The sequence below is a fragment of the Amblyomma maculatum genome, chromosome 10, assembly GCF_055883805.1.
Source record: "Amblyomma maculatum isolate TAMU_Amacu chromosome 10, ASM5588380v1, whole genome shotgun sequence".
Lineage (NCBI taxonomy): Eukaryota > Metazoa > Arthropoda > Arachnida > Ixodida > Ixodidae > Amblyomma > Amblyomma maculatum.
This window is the reverse complement of record NC_139353.1, coordinates 6,884,576-6,907,294: the sequence shown is the minus strand read 5'-3', so window position 1 is coordinate 6,907,294 and position 22,719 is coordinate 6,884,576. Positions and strand designations below refer to the sequence as shown.

The following is a 22,719-nucleotide window of genomic DNA, read 5'->3' as shown; positions in this document are numbered from 1 at the left end:
ACCGATTCTAACCGTGCCAGCCGCGACGCTGCAAGTCAGGCTGGTTAAAGGCCTGCCCCCTCCAGCTCTGTTCCCTGCCAGCGACCGGGAACCACGACCGTTTGCAGGAGAGGAAGGTGAGGACGTTGAGAAGTGGCTACTTCATTATGAACGAGTTAGTCGGTACAACCGATGGGACCCTATCACCATGCTCACAAATGTAGTTTTCTTTGTAACTCACACGGCTATGACCTGGTTCGAGAATAACGAGGACAATTTGCAACTTGGGAACGGTTTGCCACCGAGATAAAACGGCGTTTTGGTGACTCTGTACCGAGCAAAAAGCGGGCTGAGCAGACCCTTCCTCAAAGAGCCCAATTGCCGGATGAAACTTGTACCACTTATACAAAAGAGATCCTCAGATTGTGCAAATGTGTGAATTCCAACATGCCCGAAGAAGACAGAGTCGGCCACATTTTGAAGGGCATCGCGGCTGACGTGTACAACGTTTTAATTGCCAAAGACACCCTTGAAATCGTCTCCGATGTTATTAAACACATTCGCGCTTTTCAAGCTCTCAAAACCCGTCGTATTGCGCCAAAATTTGGGCGGCTGGCCAACGTGCCTACCGTGGCCAGCCTTGATGGCCATGCCCAACTAGATCTTCCGTCGACGATCCGGCAAATCGTGCGGGAAGAACTGCTGCGGCTCAACCCGCTTCCCCTGCACGAATCTGCTGAGGTCTCTGTCCAGAGGGTATCTAGACGGCCGGCTTCACCACCACAAGCAATTACAGTGCAGCCTTTCGCACAAGCTCCTGAAGTTGCAGCTTCTATTGACTATCCTCCTATACATTTAGCCAACCGGAATGCGCCGATGCCTGACGCCCAAGGTATGACGTCGCCTCAAGTGCACATAGATCTTCCATTCGATCTACCAGGATTCCTGAGCAGTATGAGCATTCAGCCAGACCTACGACGCACCCAGCTGTTCCTTGCTCTTATTCCCAACAGCATTTTCTACCTTCCCCGCCGACATGCCACCGCTGCGGCGTCGAAGGTCACATTGCCAGGTACTGCCGCAGTAGGTTCCCACCTCGCTATAACCGTCCGACGCCTCCAACAGTACCTAACAATCGGCAATACAATCCCGTTTTTCAGCAATCCAATACTCAGCGTGGGTATTACCGCAGCATCCATAACCAGAATCTCTGCGCCTACTCCCCTGCATCTGATAGAAGTGTTACTCCTCCACCCGCCTTCCGTGCGCGTCGTTCTCCATCACCGCGGCGGCGCACCATGTCGCCTCAGCAGTAAAACTAACCAGCGCGCCCAATGGGGGTGAGGCCGCTGGAAATGTGCTGTGTGCCAACATCCCTCCAACTATAATGCTCAAATACAAAATTCGTGTGTTTATTGATGATGTGTATACATTAGCTTTGGGGGATACGGGTGCGACTGTGTCTGTGATGAGTAATAAGTTTAGGCGCTTGTTAAGACGCAAAGTGATGTTTGAATATGACCGTGCTTCAACGTTTTGTGTTGTGAGTGGAGAGGCGTTGCGGCCACTGGGTGTGTGTAGTGCGCAAGTGACTGTGGGTGGTGCACTTTTTCAAGCCGAATTCGTAGTCTTACCCCACTCTACGCATGACATCATTTTAGGAATGGACTCTTGAAGTTTTGTGGTGCTACCGCGGACTGCCGGAGTCAAGAGGTTCATTTTGAGGGCTCGCATCTGCCGACTCTTTTTAAAAGTGGCCGTAATGAAGACACAGTTTTTAGTATTACCGAAGACACAGTAGTTCCACCTTTGTCTTCCATGTTCGTCACCGTGTCCGCTCCACTTCTTGACCAGGTTTCATTTCAGGCCGTGGTGCACCCAGTTCACTCAGCATGCCTGAAGAAAAATGTTATTATCCCTCACTGTATGATCTCCATGCATCAGGGTAGTGCCTCGTTATGGACAATCAATCCATCGTCCGAGCCAGTAGTTTTACCAACGGGATGCGCTCAACGTCGTTGCTTTGGTCACAGATGCTACGAGTGCCACCGTACCTCTGCCTGCTGATGAAACTTCGATCTTCCGTATGATCAGCGCCGATCTCAGCTCACCTCAACGCCGTACTCTTGTGGATATTCTTCTACCCTTTTCGCCTATGTTTGACTTTTCTCAAACAGATGGACCGACCTCTCGCCCTGCACATCGGACCCATCATACCATCGACACTGGTTCGGCTCGTCCGATTCGTCAAAAGCCATATCGCGTGTCCCCATCTGAGCGCAAAGTCATTCATGAGCAAGTGGAGGACATGCTACGGAAGAAGGTGATACAGGAGTCATCTAGCCCCTGGGCTGCCCCTGTTATTCTTGTACGCAAGAAAGACGGTTCGTGGCGATTCTGTGTCGATTATCGGCGTCTAAATTTTGTTACGAAAAAGGACGTCTTTCCTCTTCCTCGCATAGACGATGCCCTCGACTGCCTCTCTGGTGCGTCCTATTTTTCTTGTTTGGATCTCATATCTGGCTAGTGGCAAATTCCAATGGACCCTGCGGATAAGAAAAAAACAGCCTTCGTAACGCCAGATGGCCTTTATGAGTTTAATGTTATGCCATTCGGGCTGTGTAATGCGCCAGCCACATTTGAACGCTTTATGGACGCAGTTTTGCGCGGCTGAAAATGGGACATTTGTCTTTGCTATCTCGACGATGTCGTCATATTTGAGAAATTCTTCCAAGAACACAATGACCGTCTATTACGGGTCTTGAATTGTCTGCACAACGCCGCCCTAATCCTAAGATCGAAAAAGTTCCGCTTTGGAGAGCGCCAAGCGCGGGTGCTAGGACACCTTGTCAATGGTGATGGTGTAACGCCGGATCCCCAGAAAACTGCCGCTGTTGAGTCTTTTAAACCCCCGCAGACAGTGAAGGAGTTGCACAGTTTTTCTGGGGTTGTGTTCTTATTTTAGGAGCTTTATACGTCGCTTACCCATTGACGTGCCTTCTCAACAAAAACTCCACTTTTGACTGGACACCAGACTGCGACGCGTCATTTCGTCAACTGAAGTTTCTTTTAATATCGAAGCCCATCCTACGTCACTTCAATCCTGCTGCAGTGACAGAAGTTCACACGGAAACAGTGGAATCGGTCTCGGGGCAGTCCTTGTCCAACGGCACGATGAACGAGAGCATGTTATCGCGTACGCAAGTCATACCCTGAACAAACCGGAGCGAAACTACACAGTCACCGAACAGGAATGCCTGGCTGTAGTTTTCGCTGTGTAGCGTTTCCGTTCATATTTGTAGGGACGGTCGTTTACTATCGTAACTGACCATCATTCACTCTGTTGGCTGCGGAACCTTCGAGACCCATGTGGTCTCCTCGCACGTTGGGCCCTCCGGTTACAGGAATATGACATTGCCGTGGTGTACAAAAGCGGGAGGCGTCATGCAGACGCACATTGTCTTTCTAGGATGCCAATGGCCACGACTGGACCTGACAGCGCGATTTCGACAATTATATGTCGACCCTCGAGCCAGCGTTCCCCGACACGAATGTTTTCAAAACGGAACAGCAAAATGATACCAGTCTGCAGCCTCTCTTTGCCGCCGCCCAAGCCAGCGTACCTACAAGCCGTTTTTGAGTGCGTGATGGCCTCCTACGGAAAAAGTTATTCGCCTGTCGGCCAGCGATACCTACTCGTAGTTCTCAAGACGCTGTACACGGACGTATTGCGTGTTATGCATGATGATCTAACTTCTGGGCATTCAGTATCGGTTCGAACACTCCACCGTGCTCAAGAAAGATTTTACTGGCCCAGAATGCGTTCGACGATTGAACAATACGTTGCCAGTTGCAAGCAATGTCAGCGCCACAAACGTCCAACTGCAACTCCATCTGGCTTGCTGCACCCTGTGAAGACCCCGACAGCTCCGTTTGATCAAGTAGGCATTGACTTCGTAGGTCCATTTCCGACGTCCGTGGATGGAAATCGCTGGGTTGTAATCTGCGTGAACTATCTCACACGTTACTGTGAAACCGCCGCTCTTAAATCTGCTATGGCGCATCAGGTGTCGCTTTTCTTGCTGCATTTAGTCATCTTACGACACGGGCCGCCACGAATTGTCATCACTGATCGGGGCCGACAATTCACTGCTGATGTTGTTGAAGAGCTCATGCGTTTATGCGCCATAACTTTCCGACATTCGACGCCATGCCATCCCCAGACAAATGGCTTGACTGAGAGCGTCAACAGAACGCTTATCAACATGCTAGCCATGTACGTGGACGCAGGGCATAAGAACTGGGACACCATACTACCCTTCATAACGTATGCGTTTAATACCGCCACGCATGAGACGACTGGGTACAGTCCATTTTTCCTGCTCTATGCCAGACCGCCACGCTACTCCCTGGATACTATCCTGCCCTTCACAAGCCGTGAAGACCCCTGTCTGGCTAAGACCCTCTGTCTCGCCGAAGAAGCTCGGAGAATCGCCCGATTACGGTCTGGTGCTTCACAAGAACATTCTAAAGTGCGATACGATGCCTGTCACCGGCGGGTCACGTACTCTGTAGGTGATTTAGTCTGGCTGTGGCGTCCAATTCGGCGCCGTGGCCTGCATCAAAAACTCTTGGCCCACTATGACAGCCCATATGTGGTTATCAAACGCATCAGCGATTTAACGTATGCAATAGCCCGCCTGACAGCATCGGGTCGTCGGTCTGCCAAAACCGAATTATGTCATGTTGCCCGCTTGAAGCCGTGTCAGCCACGCACGACTCACGAACACGCCCAGAGGGCTTAGGCTGAGTAGGGGGGAAATGTCACGCCACTGACGACGAGGAAGAATTGTGCTGGTCTGAGAGAAGAAGAGGAGAAAGCGTTGGTGCCTGGGGGCTAGTAGGCTTCACCTTATCCCACTGCCATATCACTGTAAATAAACACCCCTTTTCTATTTCACCCTAACAATATGTATATACAGTGTCACTCATGCCCAGTCTATCAGCACGAAGCTTACAAGAACCGCGCTCAGACATTGCAAGGTCAAGTAGCTTTCCTGGCCAGACGTGTTTCGAAAGAAGCATATTCGCGTACGACAAACAGCGTGTCTAACTTTAAAGCCGTTCTATATTTTGCGGTTTCTCCTTAAAGTACATGAATTTAACAATACTTGGTCTACATTTATCTGCCTGATATTGACAAAGCAGACGGGCTCTTTCAATTGGTGTTTCTTGAAGAAAGATGGTCCGAGTAAAGATCTTTTCTGAACTGCGCTATGTTTCCGATTGGTCATCATCAATGACAAAGAAACGTATATTGAAGCGGCGAAGTTTGTTTTCTGTATCCTCACAGCGGAAAGTAATCATCTTTACATGATCAAATATATTTGAAGGACCTATAGCAGCCACTTTAGTAGGCAGCATAGCAGGGGCTGATTTCATTTGTTCCATATCAACCTCGAGTTTGCGGATCCTGGAAGATAGCTGTTCCAGCTCAATGTCCACCGAGGACTGTGCGTTAGGGCACGTAGGGCATTCCTTATACCATCTTGGCCAGATATAATCATCTGGATTCTCTCAAGTACAGTTTTAAGGACATTACCTTCACCGGTACCAGGAGGATCTCGATTTATTCCACATCTCCAGAAAGGGCTTAAAGTATGCTGTTAATATAGAGTGCGACTGGTTTCACGCAACAGTCAAGAGCAAGCAACCAGTGTCTGGGGCGACAAATCGAGAACGATTTGAGCTTTGTGCGCATAATGAGTCACTGAGTAGCTTACATGGAAGAACACGAATTATCAGTGCTTCATTCCGAAAGCGGTGCCGTGCCCCAACAAGGTATTATCCGACTGTAAGTTAGATGCCGTGCGTCCAACGCTGATAGCAGGGTGAGGGCTGTACGGGGACCCAGTTGCCAACAGGTGTGTGGGCGGTCGTCGGAAAACGGCGTTTCCGTCCAATTCATGAGTCGGATTGCATCTGGTAGCTTCCAAAGTTGCGTTGTGTTCGTAGGCGGCAGGGTAATCTAATAAGCAGGGAAGCCTGAAAGAACACGAATTGTGAGAGATTCGTTCCGAAAGCTTTCTCATTCGCCCGACTGGGTCGCATAAAATTTTCGCCGTTGAATGACGTCTGCTGGCATAAAACAATTTTAGCATGCTTCTTCTTTTAATGTGTTGTTCTATTTACCATACGCAAAGGTCGCCTTCTCAGAATCTTTAAAAAGCAAAGGGCATTTGGTTGTGCCGATTGTGTTAGCAAATATCTGTCTTGTTGACTGTGAACACAAAATAGTGTTTATTTCTGCTCTCTAAGAGTGGCAGCGCTATTTGAACACCGGGCAGGCTTTAAGAAATTATATCCGTACCTCGAAGTCGACGTAAAAGACATCGAAGGGCCCGTTGTCCCACCTTCACTGCTGCCCATCGCTTTCCTTGTTTATTGCGCACCCCCTACGCATCCCCCCTCCGTCAGAGACAAGCCAAATCTGGTGAAAAATACTGTCAGACATTATGAAATTTGTTTTCAGCACTACTAACTCTGAAACAAATTTGGGAATGCATATCATAAATCGTCCTCCAAACAATACGAGTGCCGAACACGGAAGGTAGACGGTTCCACCTTTAGCTTTTGCCTGCGCAAATAAAGAAATTCCGTAGACTACGCATGATAAATGGGGAAAAAAAAAGCCCTGATAGGCGTCTGTGTTTTTCCCTGCTTTTTTCCTGACCGACTTGGCCAATGCTTTCCTTTAAATGTCTGTTCACCAACTGGCGCAATTGGCTCCAAAGCTGAACTTCGGCGCCGACGCAAGCGCCATTGCACCTCAGCGATAGCATGGCTTGAGGATTCTCGATATCCACGAATCCTTAAGTTATGACGTCACCACCAGTGCTTTGATCTAAGGCACAAGCACTGCTTTTGCCTTAATATTCAGGAAACAAATATTCATGCAAATATTTAACTTTCATTGTTCGGCATTGTTTTAGCAATATATTCCCGTTTCGTTCAGTTTCAAAGTAAAACGTATGCGCTTAGGTTTCTGCCTGGAAAATATGCTAATGGCACGTCTCTGGTGCCAATACAACCAAACTCGGGCACGATACAGGCGGCAGACATGCACAGTCATGCCTTCTCGGCAACGTGAGAGCACTTACCATTGGCTGGCAGCGTTCCACGGACGTTGTTGTTTCCCTGTAAGCGGGTTACTTGATTACTACCTTTTAAGCCATAAATGTACTGATATATGAAAAACAAAGTGCGTTCGCCTTTCAAACGTCTGCTTTTGTCGATTGCAAAGGCCAGCAAGCACCTTCTTCCATTGTTCTGATTGATGTAGACCGCGGGTACTTTTATCTGTTGTCGGACTACGCCTGTATACCACATAAAATGATAGTGCCATTATGTGCCCTCTTTAACAGTGAATCAAAGTGTAGCGAAAAAACGTTACATCAAGGAGCATGACAGACACTCGGAGATAATGTATACATATATATATACATATACAACTTTGCTTACATTTGGCGGCGTGCGTGAGCAGAAATAAGCATGAAATTTACAAGTACAGGCGGAACTGTTTTCAGAAAACACAACGAAAAAATTTCTCAGTTTTAGGCTGTCTAAACCATGGTGTCCTAACATAAACGTGGTCTCTGTCATTGGCACCACTACTTCGACTTCGTGCCCATAATATACCGTGCGTAGGCTTGCAGGCATGCAGGAATGAAGCCAATAATGCAAACACGGGGGCCAGTTGGTTGATCATTCTGTGGAATACTGCGCTACTTGATACACAGAGACAAATGGAAGACGACACACGAATGAAGCGCTTCATTCGTGTGTCGTCTTCAATTTGTCTCTGTATATCAAGTAGCGCAGTATTCCACAGGAATGAAGATTTCCCATGGCTTTCATTTTCCAAGAGCTCATGATGGTTTTCTCTACTATGAGATGATTGGCACCTTGTACAGCGGATCTTGGTTTATGATATTGTGGTTGCCAAAGATGAATTCATAACTATTCTTTCCATATTGTTAATTATTTTTTCCGGCTAGGTCCTCCACTATGTTGCAGCAGTTTCTTATTTCTGCAAACGCGGGACGAACCGGGTAATAACAATTTCCGCACATAAAATGACTTTTGCACAATGTTTTCCTTGGCATGTACAATGCAGCATGCTTCAGAAATATGTCCGCGAAGTGCAAACGCCATTACTACCGGTGATTATTTAGTAAAGCTAGGAACTAAACAGCTTAGTTTAGAGGTTCAACGCCTGGCGACAACAAAGATTATTGAACGGTGATTGGCGCAGTCGGTAATTGGTATCACATTATCGTCATTACCGATTGGTATCACAATTGGTAATTGGTATGTCTCAACTTCACATTTTTAAGACATTTGAATAATTTCAAAAATTACAACTATAGTCATACATATTGATGGTGTTTTTGTGTGGACAAATTCGGAAGTATTTCCTGCATTTGGGCCTCTTTTATCTCACACAGCCGTGGCGGACTTCGAGGAGTACTGCAAGCCCAAGGCAGATCCCGGCCGTTGCCAAGCCTACATGCCCAGGTGGGCCTTCAACGTGACCACGGGCCAATGTGAGGGGTTCATCTATGGCGGTTGCCAGGGCAACAAGAACAACTATCAGACAAAGGAGGCGTGCGAAGTTGCCTGTCTGAGACGTAGAGGTATGTTCACTATTCTAGTGTTTTCTGAATACCTTGAACGAAGACAAACTTCGGAACAAGAAAACAATTTTAGGCAACAATGGAGGCCTTACCTGAAAACACTGCTGCATTCTTTCTGATCATTAACAATTGCACCACAAACCGGAGGCCATTTTTGTTTAGTAAATACATCAAAAAGCCCACTAAACTTAGTTTTTACATAAAAGGAGGCAATTTTCAGAATAAATTTGAAAGTAGCAGTTATGAATATCACCACTTTCTTCAAGAACCACTCAGCGGAGGCTGAGTGTTCGACTAGTGAACCCAAGGACACGGGGCCAAGTCTCGGCCGCGGTGGCCGCTTTTTGACGAAGACAAAAAACAAGGCAACCGTGTGCTGTGCGATGTTAGTGCACGTTAAAAGACCCCAGGTAGTTTAAATTACCGTAGCCCTCCACGACGGCGTCCCTCATAGCGTGAGTAGCTTTGGGACGTTAAATCCTCTAAACCAAACATTTTCGATGCAATGTCTAGAATTTCAAACGCGTAATTTTTCTCTTAATTTCTTGTAATTAGAGGAAAGTCCTGTAAAACTGATCATTCATCCAATGCTGGGAACAAGAAAAATTAGGCATACTAGGGTGCTCAAGATGCCGGTTTTTAATGCCAAACTCTAAGCATTTGTTAGTGAGTAAGCAAATTTTAGTTGACTTACAGGTCTTTTCTATTCTTAGTTCAAAGTTAAGCCTCAAGAAATAAAACTTGACCTGGCGATTCTCTCGGCAGACGTGCCTTGTGAAGATTTCTTGTTTCGGTCACTCTATATATAGCAATTGAAATGGGTGTTTACATTGAATGCTGGAGACAAGTGAATACATGCCTCTTTACGGTGACATAAACTTGTTTTCCTAGCCCTAATAAAAGAATCACAGCCAACATGCAGTTATACTAAATATTATAGAGCGACAGTCCTTGGAGGGGCAGGTATGTAGATTATCCGCGGCGCAGTCACATTGACGGATTGTTGCTTCTTTGTAGCTATGCTGGCATTATCCATGCATGTCTTCCTCACGGCCAGGAGTCTGAATTGGGATACTTAGCCTTGCTGATGTCGACATGCGTGGCTCTCAGGTGTTGTGGCAGGTTGCGAAAAAAAAAAATTCCAGCAACCAGTACTTATTACTTTGTTCGAATTACACGCGCAAGTGCACTTCTTGGGCTTCGAACTTCGCTCCTTCACCACAGATACAAACTAAACTAGGAAAGAGGCTGCAACAGGGGAAATAGGAAACGGGAGCAGCAGTGTAGCAGTGAGGAACTCGAAACGCTGACAAGTCTGTCGTTTCTTCTGTGCCAGCGTCTTCGTCGTCGAAGCGATGGTACTTCGTTTGTTTGTTTTTTTCTCTGGCGATGCAGTATTCGAACGTTCGATGGGCAAAGAAAGCACTAGCTATCAATTCACTTAAATTTTCCTTTCATATTTAATCTTTCGAGACTAATGTCACAGCTAAAACAGCCACGTGTAAAAAACGCAATCCAAACAGCTCTTGCTATTGGCGGAAAAACACTTGATTCCAACAACATGATGACAATGTGCATTTCATAATATTCAGAGAAGGAGTACAACTGGGCGTCGCTACTCGAGAGCGTACCCAGTGATGCGTTGAAGCTCTTCCGGGCATTTAACCTATTCAACTTTCCATCTGTTTCAGGTGAAACGGAAATAGCGGCCTACGTTTTGTCTGAGGATGAATACTCGGATGGTAAGAAGCCAACGCACGTTTCTTTAAAGAGGTTGCAAACCATGTCCTGTTCCCACTTTCTCAGCAGTTTCATTTTTTGTGAACGGCGAACCTTTCTTTTCCTACAGTAGGACTCATGGTTGATGCTAGCCGTGTAAAGACCACTATCACGTGGAAAATTAAAGGAGGTTGAGGAAGGCTTAGCTGCATGTATACCATATAGCTTCCACTAAGTTAAGAAATCAATTTTTCGCTGTGTGAGGGGTGACGTTTTAAATCAAAGAACGCTTTTGAAGCTAGGAAGGTATGATTAACACTTATTAGGTATCGTTGTGTAGCCTTTTAACGTAATTACAGTAGGCTACGTTGCTTGTGGAGGATTTCACATCTTTTTCAAGGATAGCGAAGTTATCTGTGTGATGCACAGTGGATTAGCTGCACATGACAAGAAAAGAACATTTGAGATTACAGTCTTCATTTTTTCACCGGAAAAAAATAACAAACAGTGATTATTTGTTCAATGCTCTTGTGACCAATATAGAAATTTTTTGGAAGATGAATAAGGAGACTCTTCTTCTCCAAAGTACTCCTTCTCCCCTTCTCTCTTTAAAAGGAATAGAAGGACAGGGGCAGGAAATATGAATTTGCTATTGCAAGGAGATGGTTTGGTTTGGTTTGGTTTGTGCGGTTTAACGTCCCAAAGCATGAGAGACGCCGTAGTGGAGGACTCCAGAGATTTCGACCACCTGGGGTTCTTTAACGTACACTGACATCGCACAGCACACGGGCGCCTTGCTTTTCGCCTCCATCGAAAAGCTGCCGCCGAGGCCGGGATTCGATCCCGCGTCCTTGAGAACAGTGGTCGAGCGTCGTAACCACTGCGCCAACTCGGCGGGGCCTATTGCAAGGAGAGCAGCGTAACTCGGTCGTTTATTACTTTCACATATCCCGCCTGAACTATATCCGTAAACACTGTGTAGTACAGAACATTGACGCTTAGCTGCGGTAATTACTTGCATATTTAGCACTTAATTTTAAAATATTTCATACATTTTTTCTTTTGTTTTCAGGAGGGAAGGGTATTTTTAAACGTACTAAATGCAAGGAAACACTGAAGTGGGGAGATTGGGACAAAACGAACGTTGGTTGAATAAATATTTCATCCGATACGACGCACTTTATTAGTAGCTTAAAATTCTTTCCAATGAGAGCAAAAGCAGCTCGAGCTTTTTCTAGTGAAAATCCTGGCATTAGGCGCAAACCTGTCCTCATAACGCTGCTTGAAACCTTAATATTGTAGCAATAAAACCCTGTCCATAACACTATACTACGTGTTACGCAGTTATCCGCCTCCCGTTGAATGCTTTTAATCTTCTGTATCAAACTTTCTTGTGGCACATATGCTATGCTGCATCGCATAAATTAGGACATTCGCCTCATTCGCGGCGACTGCCAGGCAAAACAATCCCAATGATGGTAGCTGTGGCGCCAGGAGCAGAACCTGCAAAGTAAAATATTAGAATGCGTTAGAAAATGAGACAGAAGGAGGCAGACAAAATTTTGGAAGACGCTAGGCACCGTCAAACAGTTGACGCGATGGCATGCGTCATTTCCCGACACGTTTGGCGAATGCTGGCGCGATGCGAGCTCTTTCAGCAGAACGAGCTGTATAAGGAGCTTGCATGAAGCGATGTATGCTGGGTAATCCGCCATGGTATTGTCGTCGGCAGCAGATGAGGCAGCAGGTCATTACCACACAGCCTCGTTTACATGTTCGCGTAGTGCGTGTAGACGATGCTGGCATGGTCGTACAGGCCGACTGCGGGTTGTTCATAATTCCAAAAATACGTCTGTACGAGTGCGAGAAGGCAAATGATCCCTCTAGCGACGCCGACGCGAATGGCTCGCACGGGCCAACAGACGCGAGATCGACGCCAATCCGCGCAAGTATCAAACTACTCGCCAGAACTAGAAATCATGAATGACGGTGATGTCGACCGGTGGCCACGGGCTCAGACGCGAAGTGCAGTCACTCGTCCCCGCGTAACATGAACAGCTCCGCGCCGCATTGCTTTGCATTTCTTCATATGGTGCCCGATCTTTCGGGACAGCGTCGATCGACGCATACGTTCCTCAGGAAACTGCCGACACCCTGCACTCACGTAAAGTCAGAGCACGAACAGCCGCGTGTTTTCTCGGTGGACCGTCGAAAACGACAAGGCACTCGGTCAATTCAGCCATGGCTGCGATATGGTAGCTGTGCTGCCCGTCATCCGCTGTCGACATCATGCCAGATTACCAAGCATGCATCGCTTCATGCAAGCTCCCTATACGCCATCGCGCAAAATTAGCCAAGGTTTAAGTACATTTAACACAATTGAGACCTGCGAAAACACTAGCTGGCATGGTTTCGCATGGTTTCGCATGTTTTCGTTTGGCAGTTTGTCATTTAGAGAAGGGCACACAGTTTGACAAATTCTTAAAACTGTTTAGTTGATTTGGGTTTCAAAAAAAATCAAATTGTGAGTATCTGTCTCACTTCTAGGTGGACGGGCACATTTACAGTAACGACTAACAATAGGAGGTACATGCGTCTTCGGTTAGAATCACTACCGAAAATTAGCCGTCACCTTGACTGGCTTGTGGATACTAAACGAGAAGCGAAATGGTATGACCTCGGCCTGAACGCAGCAGGAATAACTATTGCACCACAAATTTGATAAAAAATGCCATGCGTACTTTTTGGGGCACGTTTCGAACGATTTCAACTCATGAAAACGGCGGCATCTTTACGACGGAACGAGCTGTATACGATGCAGCGTAATGAAATGCATAAATTTACTTACAAATTAATTAAGAGTAACAGAAATTACTACAGAATTACACCATAAGTATGCAAGAAGCGCGAAAATATATAAGCTTGAACACAAAATTAACAGGAAGAGGAGCAGATATCGTTGCTGTACATAAAAATGAAAACCGAAAACAAACAGGAAGGAACTGCTTTATTATAACTCAAGAAGCAGTGCCGTTTTAAGCGAAATCAGGGATTTTTTTTTATTAATTGAGAAACTTGGGTTCCGCCTTAAGAGTGGAACACAATAGCTGTAATAAGCTTCGTCGTCGCCTTTCCTGCTTGTCATTCGCTGTCATCTGCATGTCATGCGATTGACTGAGAAAAGGACTTGCACTGCGAATGGCACGTACATTCTTTTCATTCTTCTTGTATTCATAACGGAACTTGCGTTCGATGGCAATACCGCTTAGTATGCAATCACTATCTACAAATTACATACTCCTGATTACAGTTAGCGTTAGAATATATATTCAAGATATATATATATATGCACCCCAAAATTAAGAGTTAGGGCACAAATCAAAATTTACATTTAGCACTGAGGGAAAGTAAACCTATTTGTTTTTCTTTAAGAAAAAGTATTTGCAGATAATGCCAGTAAATTAGAGTGTTAAGATTAGCCTAAAGGCAAAATATATTTAGCATAGAGGCGCCCGTTACCGCTTTGCTTCAAAGCTAATGGTCCTTATATCCATCCATGGAGATCCGCGAAGTCTCTATTCGGCACAGTTTGGTTTAGAAATGATGTTACGCAACGAATGTGATAAAAAATCCGAGTTCCTCAGGATAGCAGTACTTCTTCTGTATATTCCTCGTTACTGACAGTCAGGTCCATACACTGCCGCTTAGCAGTCCAGCTGAAGCATTCAACCCTCATTGAATAGTATTTTATGTGTACAAAATCACACGGCGACCTCATGCGGTTTACATTTTGCGTATCCGCTGCCCTTACAGTGATTATAAACTCCGCGTGCCTTATGAGGCTCTTCGCTTGGGAACTTTTGAGTAACAATTTACTACGCCGACTTTAACGCAGTTCACTAAAGGAGGAAGGTTCTAAAGCAGCCGTCAATGAAAACTTTTGTGACTGTCGATCTTTTGCAGAAATTTCGAATTTCGCCTGCTTGCCCGAACCAGACGTCGGGCCGTGCGATGCGCTCTTCACTCGCTACTATTTCGACAAGGAGAGCAGAACCTGCAAGGAGTTCGTCTACGGAGGCTGCCAGGGCAACAAGAACAACTTCGACTCAAAGGAACTCTGCGAGTACAGCTGTGACCGTGAGTTTTCAGCGGCAATAATTTGTTGAAATAAAAGCTATGTATTTACTCGCGTAATGAAGGTCATTTGCGGACAAACAGCTTCACAATTGAGGAGAGGCCTTCATTACGGGGAGTATTAAGGTCAGAGAAACATTTGCCAAAGATAAAAATGCGTCATAAAGTAGGATATTAAAACAAATAAGCCATAGCGTGGGACTTACCTTTAAACACAAACCTACATCTTAAAATGTTTTTCCTGTCCGAAAACATATCAACCTTTACCTACACCCGCACGTGTAAGTGATCTAGAGTCCCTAAAGCTGTGCGAAGAAAAAATATAAAGAAAAATTTCACAATTGTACCGAAGTTGCACGAGATACCGCCGTTTTACATGAACTAACGGATTGACAGCATACTGTAGGTAATATCGAAACAACACAATCACCACCCTGCATATGACAGCCGCAGGTTAAATACAATCTAGCCTGTTTTGCAAACTGAGCATACACGTTTCCGAGAAATAACCGTCAACCCTTGGGGTTGCTTCATTCCGCGGACAAAAGATCGCGCAACAAATACACGATCTCCCAGCATCGTGTACAAACATTCCTGCCCTGACTGTTCCTCGAGTTAAATTAGCAAAACGAAGAATTTTCTTCAAAGCTTCAACCGTTCAGGAAACGTGTCCGAAACATCGGTCGAGAGCGCAGTGTAGTCGCGGAGTACTGTAAGGACTTATACCATCTCACTGCCTTCGAGCACGCAAGAACCGTTAACATCAAACCCGGCACTGCAAGTGAGAACTTGTAGAATTCTGGCACATACAAAACACCCAAGGCACCCCTAACCGATTCCAAGACTTATTTCCATTGGCGTATTAACAGCCCTAGGAAAAGGGGGATAGGCCATGGCTTTTGAGGCAGCGGCGTTTGCGGCCTCGTACCGCGCGCTACCTGCGAGAATGCCGTGAGTCATGCAAACCTTGGCCCCCACTCTCGCTTGGCTATTTAGCATGGTTATAAATTTCTAGTGTGTCGTTCGGCTACACTTCTGCTGACAACGTGAATCGCGCATCACTGAGTTCCCGGAATCAGCGCTGTGTGCAACAATCATCCTGTCAAGCGGCCGGTGCGCTTCAATGTCTTGTTTACGATCAGCAAGGAAGGCCAGGGCTGGCTTATGCGCAATGAAGGCAGCTCCAGCCCTTCCACTTACTGTGCCTTCTTTCATGAAGAGCTAGCCCTTAAGTACTTGTTGGCCACTTCAGCGACGGCTGTTTCATTATCCGGCACGATAGCTGCCCAGTCTACAGAGACTACTTACGCTTCTACATTCACGTTTGTACTTTTGCTTACGTTTGTAGGTCTGCTCTACTCACTTTTGTGCATATGGACGAGAGGCTTATATGAAACAATATATGCAATGAAAATAGATGAAGAAAGCATAATCAGTATTGTGAGCGACCGTAAAAGATTACGGTGAGATTTGGTTCCAGCGGGGAGGATAACGCTTGACCGCGGAGACACGACATGCATCACGGAGATCCGTATATGAACAACCGGCATTTGATAGCCATATCTAAATACGTAGAGAAGCCAAAGAAAAGCGCAAAGGGGTCATGGATGTATAAGAGGTGGTGGAAATTTCAGACGGAAATAGTCTTCGTGCTAAAGAAACCAGTGAAGAGGCAAAAAGAAACCAAATGTTGGTGAGGCGTAAATGTTAAAGGGGCAATAGCAAGCCGTCAAGCACCTTTCAGAGCTCATCGAAAACAAAAATGATCCTTGCCTGAGCTTTAACAGAAATGGGACGAATACAGAAAACAAGAGAATCGTGCCCATTTTTTGATACAAACAAAATTAATGCTACAACCGACAGGATGATGGCAGATATTCGAAGAAACAATAAGAAGACACCTAGAAAGTTCTTGAACAATCTGAAGGCACTTGGCGGGAATTCAGAAGAGACGCAGCGCCATATAAAGGAGGAGGACGACAGTTTATTGGAAAATGTAGAGGCCATTGAATTCATTTGCGAATGGCTGAAGAGCCTTTTTCACGCACTTGTACCAGTGCAGTTTTGATACGACATGGAGGAGAATAACCAGATGGCTTGCAAAAAGATACAAGTGACGAAACAAAGAGATCAATAAAAAAACTACCTTGAAACAAAATACGAGACTCAGAAAATATTCATTGGCCAAGGAGAATGCTGAAAAAACCGAGGGAGCTTTTTAAGGCCACTAAGATAAAAGTTTAAAGCGAAACGTTTTTCGAAAAATCCAAACGTAGTGGTCTATTATTAGAAGCCAGGACATGTTCCTTGAGGATGAAATGCTACCGGCAAAAATTTGACATTTGCTGCATCTGCATGCATAGCAGCGAAACGGCTGAACATATTGTTGTAGAATGTAAGGTGATTCAAACACCAGCGCACCAGGCCCACGCCAGGACTCGAGAAGAACTGGGGTTTCGAGACAGTCATGGCGTGCTAAAGTATGAAACAGTGGAAGCTAGTAAGAGAGAACTTGTGGATTGGTTGAAAAAGTGATGAGAGTAGTTTTTGACTGTGCAGCGCAAATAACTAGTTAATTAAAAATATTTAGCGCTGAACGGAATACGTACGAGCTGGGTGACGCTTTTCACCACCCGGTTAAAATGGGAATGAGAAAAAATATTGAAGGTGTAACGTCACTGCAGGCTTTCTCTCTCGCGCGTGCGTGGCCGCAGGGCCGATAGTTACCCCGTATGCTGTTGTTCCGGTATACAGTCAAAACTCGATTTAACGAAAGTCCCGGTTCCACGAACATATTTTAATTCCCCCTCAGACGCTTATAGGATCCACTGATTTGACTATCTCGAAATAAACGAAATCAATTCCGTGATCCCTCCCGATTTAACGAACCATTTTTTATTTTATTTTTTTCAAAAGATAAAGGTGGAAACAGGCTATGTTTGGTCTATTTTGTAGAGAGCACCACCAAAATTTATTGACTGCGAGCCCATGGTAACAGCGCGGTGCATCTTCGTCCCGCTTGTTTTCAAACTGCGCGGAGCAAAACAAGAGTTGTAGCGTTCAATTGAATTCACCACGTGGTGACAGCGGTAAAAAAAGTCTTGTGTCGCCTTTCAAGGGGCGTTGTTGCTGTTAGATGCTTTTTTGTGGCGTGCTTCGTGTGGTTCGTTCGCCATTGTGCTTCTGCGGATATTTCCCCGTGCCTTTTAATGCATTCTTCTCTCAAGCTTAGCTTGTTAGGCCTACGATGCTACTCAGCTCTTCAGACCTACGAGAAATCGACGCGGCCATTGCTTACAAAGCGCAAGCAGGCAAAGATCACCGACTTGATTGCTGGAAAATAAATTTGTAGACCTCTCGGGCTCTTCTTGATGAGTAACATTTTTGTTTCTTGTGCACTAACGGCACCGGTAATTTTTGCTGGCAGTATTTTATTTTGGGAGTATTAAGGCTTCGCTAGTATGATGCCGCGGTAGCGTTTTCGGTGCCACCGCACCTTGTAATCAAATGTACCAGATTATAGGAGCGAGAAATTCATCACTCGATTTAACGAAATTCCCAATTAATGAAATAATTCACGGCTCCCCTCAACTTTGTTAAATCGAGTTTCAAATGTATATGTGACCCGGACATGTACCGAGATTGAGCCGCTTAGAGCCTCCATTACTGTCTAAATTGTGGACCACCCGATTGGCGCAGAGAGTTCGGAGTGAGGGTTCGGGACAATATGAATCCTAGAATTACTAATTGAGTTGCAACTCAGCTTTTGTGAGGGATTCGCACTGGGGAGCTTTGGTCCTCGAGACCGTAGTGAGGGGCGACCGTTCGAAGGGCTGGGGCGGCCGCATTAGGGGCCGCAGATGGACGCCACTTCGTCGCTTCGTGATGAACACGTCTGCACCCGACTCATGGACCTAGGAGTCAAATTTGGATTTAACGAATCAAGCCCAGTGGATATAACGAAGGCAGTTGCCGAAATGAGTGCGTAATATCCATGACAGGTGGCGTTGGAGAGGAACAGGAGGAAGATGAGGAAGAAAGGCAGGAAGGTTAACCGGTAAAAGAAACCTGTTTGCTACCCTGCACTGGGGGAAAAGAGCGAGTGGATATAAAAGTTGTGGGTAAGAGAGGGATGGGAGAAATCAGCACAGTCACATCACAGATAGCCGAGAGTATAAAGGAGATCAGTTCATGATGCGGTTGAAATCCATTGTTCACACTCTTCAATAGAACACCTGCAATGCTGGTGGTGAAATTTGTACCCAATTATTTGGAAGTCATAGGCCAAAAAGGGTCATGGGTTCCAAGCGTGATAGAAAGGCACCTAGTGAACGAGTTGTGGTTCATATGACTACTTACATAAGTTTGGGATATGTCCTCATGTTAAATTAATAATAATTGCAAATCTTTACAAATTTAAGCGAGGTAATTAACACATCTGCGGAATGCAAAGGCGATATTAACGGTGCTCTCGCGTCTACTCTTAAGGCAGATTTTAACGCGTACTCTTCAATTTACTCCATGGTCATTTCCTTCCTACCTAACTTCTATCGCATTCAACGCATATGTTAGCGAATGGAGGCGAATGATCAAATATTACCTTATAAATGTAATGCGCAAAACTAAACACCATATCCTAGAGCAGACCAACTATTTAGTTATTGTCTAAGGACGAGTTGGTCATCACACTGCATAGATTTTGAAGCAAAGAATGGCCTTCGATGACCAAAAAGAAAAACAAGAATTTTCATGGTAACACGTGATGATCCGCTGTAAGACTATTGATCTTCCTTTCAGAGCTGGATTGGACCAGACGTCACGGAGTGAGTGAGCTGTCGATAATGAAAGCGAAGCATAGAATACTCGGAATCCACACATTTCGCCAGCATGGTCGTTAAAAGTACATCGGTGTCGCCCTTTCCCATTGCCGCATTCCCCAGTCCTCCCTCACTTCGCACCAGCTCGCGTCGATATACTCGTATACTGCCGTTGCTTTCCACGCACCCTGTGACTGGTTACTACAACCGTATATTCGAATACTTTCAAGAAAATGCCTTCTCCAGCTGATGCGTGCTCTAATATAAGAGTGTTGCCTCAAACTCAATACAGAATCACATCTCTGCATGGATCAGTTAACACTCTTACTGATATTAATAATTTTGTTCAACCCAGCCATTGCAGAAAGCTGCATTCGCACAAGGTAGACGTATGTAAAAATATGCAAAAATGTGGGACGAATTGTTCTCACGGTCTATTCGGAAGGCTGTCTTTGTCTCTGGATCTCCATCGGGACTACGAGGCGAAAGTATGTCACGCAGCAGTGTCGACGCTTATTCTTCTTCCGCTTCACATCCGTGGCAGTTGAGGTGCCAGAGACTATTGAGACCGACTGAAATACAATCCGGTACAAACACTCACTTGGTAAGCGACTGATAACTTCTAGGCCGACTAAGTTTTAATACTCGCCCCCGCTAGTTGACGACACGAGTAGCAGCAATCTGCACTGCAGTTACCCTGTGTGGTGGCGCATATGTTTATGAGTATAGTTATGTTTTAGTACGTGAAATGTTTCTTGTTTAGCATGCCTACAGTTATTACATGTTTAAAAGTTTCGTTTTGTAGTTAGCAGTTGCTAAAGCCGTTGCATACTAAACCAACATTTCATGCTCAATAGGCCACAATTGTGTACCGCTATCACAGTGAACTGAGAGAGTAGGGTGCACTGGTGTTAGGGTGTACAGGGCTTTTGCAGCAGTTTTAATGAATCCTCGGCCTTCAACGTAGGCTTCCGAATCGGGCCCTACTGTTGCTATTAATAAAGCAGCTTTCTAAATGCATCGCAACTACAACGACCACTCGCAAACATCCTAGTTATGATTAGTTACTACCGTATTCTGGAGCGTCCTGCTCATGGTATAACATTGGGTCTTTATTGCTACACATATTAGATAGCGACTTTACATGTACCATTGTCATTGCTTGAAGACAAGTATAAGCAGGGTTTTACATAAGTATAGAGCCCCAACTCCGCTCCAGTTCACTTACACTGGCTTCATGATTTTATGGCTTTAGTCAGCGCATATGGCCACTTCAGTCACCTTCGACTATACTCTGCACCTCTCCACAACGTATCAACAGTCTTTAATTTTCATTGCCACGTCGGCTGCAAATAAAATGGACAGTATAAAGTCATTTGTGCGCATACCTTTTTTTTTTTCCTCCACCACCTACAGCAAAGACAGAGTACCAGAAGAAATGCCTTTCGAGGCCTGAGACCGGACCCTGCAGGGCGCACATGGTGATATGGGGCTACAACTTCATCAAGGGCTCCTGTGAGCAATTCATCTACGGAGGCTGCGACGGCACCGACAACAAGTACCGCACCAAAGAGGACTGCGAGAAGACCTGCAAGTTGCCACAAAGTATGTATTACACCTATAAATATACCTAAATTATTCTAAGATAAACATATTGGCAGCGCAGCGTGCCACTTTTGTATACAGCTGCTGCCCAATAACAAATTTCGGAACAATTATTTTGAGGTCTTGTAGAGGCTTCCTGAGAGCTGCTTTTCTGTTGACAGTAGTATTCTGGTATTATAACTGACGAGATTACGAGGTGAATGCGAAAATAGCCACTAAGAATTCTAGAAGGTGTAGCGTATATTTCACCTGTCATTCTCATTCATTTTGCTAGCCAAAGAAAGACAAATGCGAGATATTGTTTTTGGTACATCGCCGACAGCAACCGAAGCCCTGTGCCTGTGGTTTGGCGCACAGCATTCCAGAGGAAAATGTGCAAATCCGTTGATGGCTCGTTGGTGAGAGGGCAAATCTAAATAATACGGTCACTAATTAGTTCGTGCCTCTGTTGTTTTATTTATCAGTTTGTAGGCTGGTGCTTTAGCGGCTCCCGATGCTATAAAAGTGACAGGGTACCGACCATTCACAACTGTGCAATTTGAGCCAGTTCATACGCATTCCTCTGTAATAAGGGTGGAACTGCACGTTGCGATTATGCGTAAAGAAATACTAAAGCTGCACCCCTGTTCTTTGTTCATGCGCAGACACAACTGCCTTGGAGGAAGCTATAGCCGATGCAGGTAAGCTAAAAATGTCATCCTCTACATGAATGCAACATCCTTCATTAAGAAATTCAGGATTTATTGAACATTTAATTCATACCACGTGCCGTGGCTTTACGAGATGGCACCAAAAGTTCAAGGATTGCGAGACACATCTGAAAATTTACGAGAAAAACCAGTCAAAGAAACGAAGTACGAGGAGAGAGAAGTGCGCACACAACGGCGACTGGTAGTTTTGGATGGCAGTTTTGCTGTCGCTAGTTATGAACTTGGCTTCCGTTCCTACGCAAGCTAGCGCTATCGCAACTTCCTCCGCAGTCTCTATGTTGCGGCCTCTGATGGATGCCGCGGATACTGGCTCCCCTCGGCCATCGACTACCGAGGCTACCGCCGCATCTGTTCTGCCACTTGCCGCATCAACATTAACTACTTCCTTCGCTCCCATGTCCTTGAACCGTCGCTCTAAGGCTTCGGCTCGTTTAGGCCTTCTTTCGACGTTAAATTCTGGATGCATGTTTCTAGAGAAGGGAGGGGCGGGGGGGGGGGGGGGGGGGGGACTACCAAGGCGTTCCTGCTTTCCCTATGAATTGTGACTTTTTTTTTTTTGAACACCTCTGTCTGGGTTGAGGCCTACTTTTGCAAAGATCACCCTGCCCGTCTCGGTAGTGATATCTCTCTACCTGGGGGGCTCGCATTGCCTCTTCCAATTCTGCCCACGTGTTATGCACCCCGAGTTCGAGCAGTCGTTCGCTCGAGGTACCCATGGGCAGTCCTAGCGCCTCCTTAAGGCATCTTCGGTTCAGGTAGTCTAATTTCTCTTTTTTCTCCGGTCTTGATGTCCAGGTAAGGCATGCCGTAACTGATTCTGTTTATTACGTATGCCTGGATTATTTTTAAATTTCTCTCCTTGAGGCCTCTTTTTTTAGTGGCGACCCTCCTCAAGTGCCCGAGAGTTTGTTGGACTCTCTCATTAGAGCTACTTCTACTTCGCAGCCCTCAAAGCCAAGCGAAAGCAACCCCACGCGTTCCGCCCCTTTCCACTTTCTAGAAATGAAATAAGTTTTGGCAGTGGATTTTATTTTACAAGCTCGTATGCAGGTGCAATTC

General features: G+C 45.6%; 1 protein-coding gene across 1 annotated transcript in view; it reads left to right on the top strand.

Moving 5' to 3' along the window:
• Nucleotides 1-22,719, top strand: part of LOC146175481 (papilin-like) — a 142,066-nt gene that overhangs the window by 5,290 nt on the left and 114,057 nt on the right. Inside the window, 5 exon segments of the mRNA XM_084580814.1 lie at nt 8,487-8,675; nt 10,268-10,417; nt 14,358-14,531; nt 20,762-20,950; nt 21,595-21,630. Of these exon segments, the coding sequence (XP_084436940.1) occupies nt 8,487-8,675; nt 10,268-10,417; nt 14,358-14,531; nt 20,762-20,950; nt 21,595-21,630 (738 nt within the window).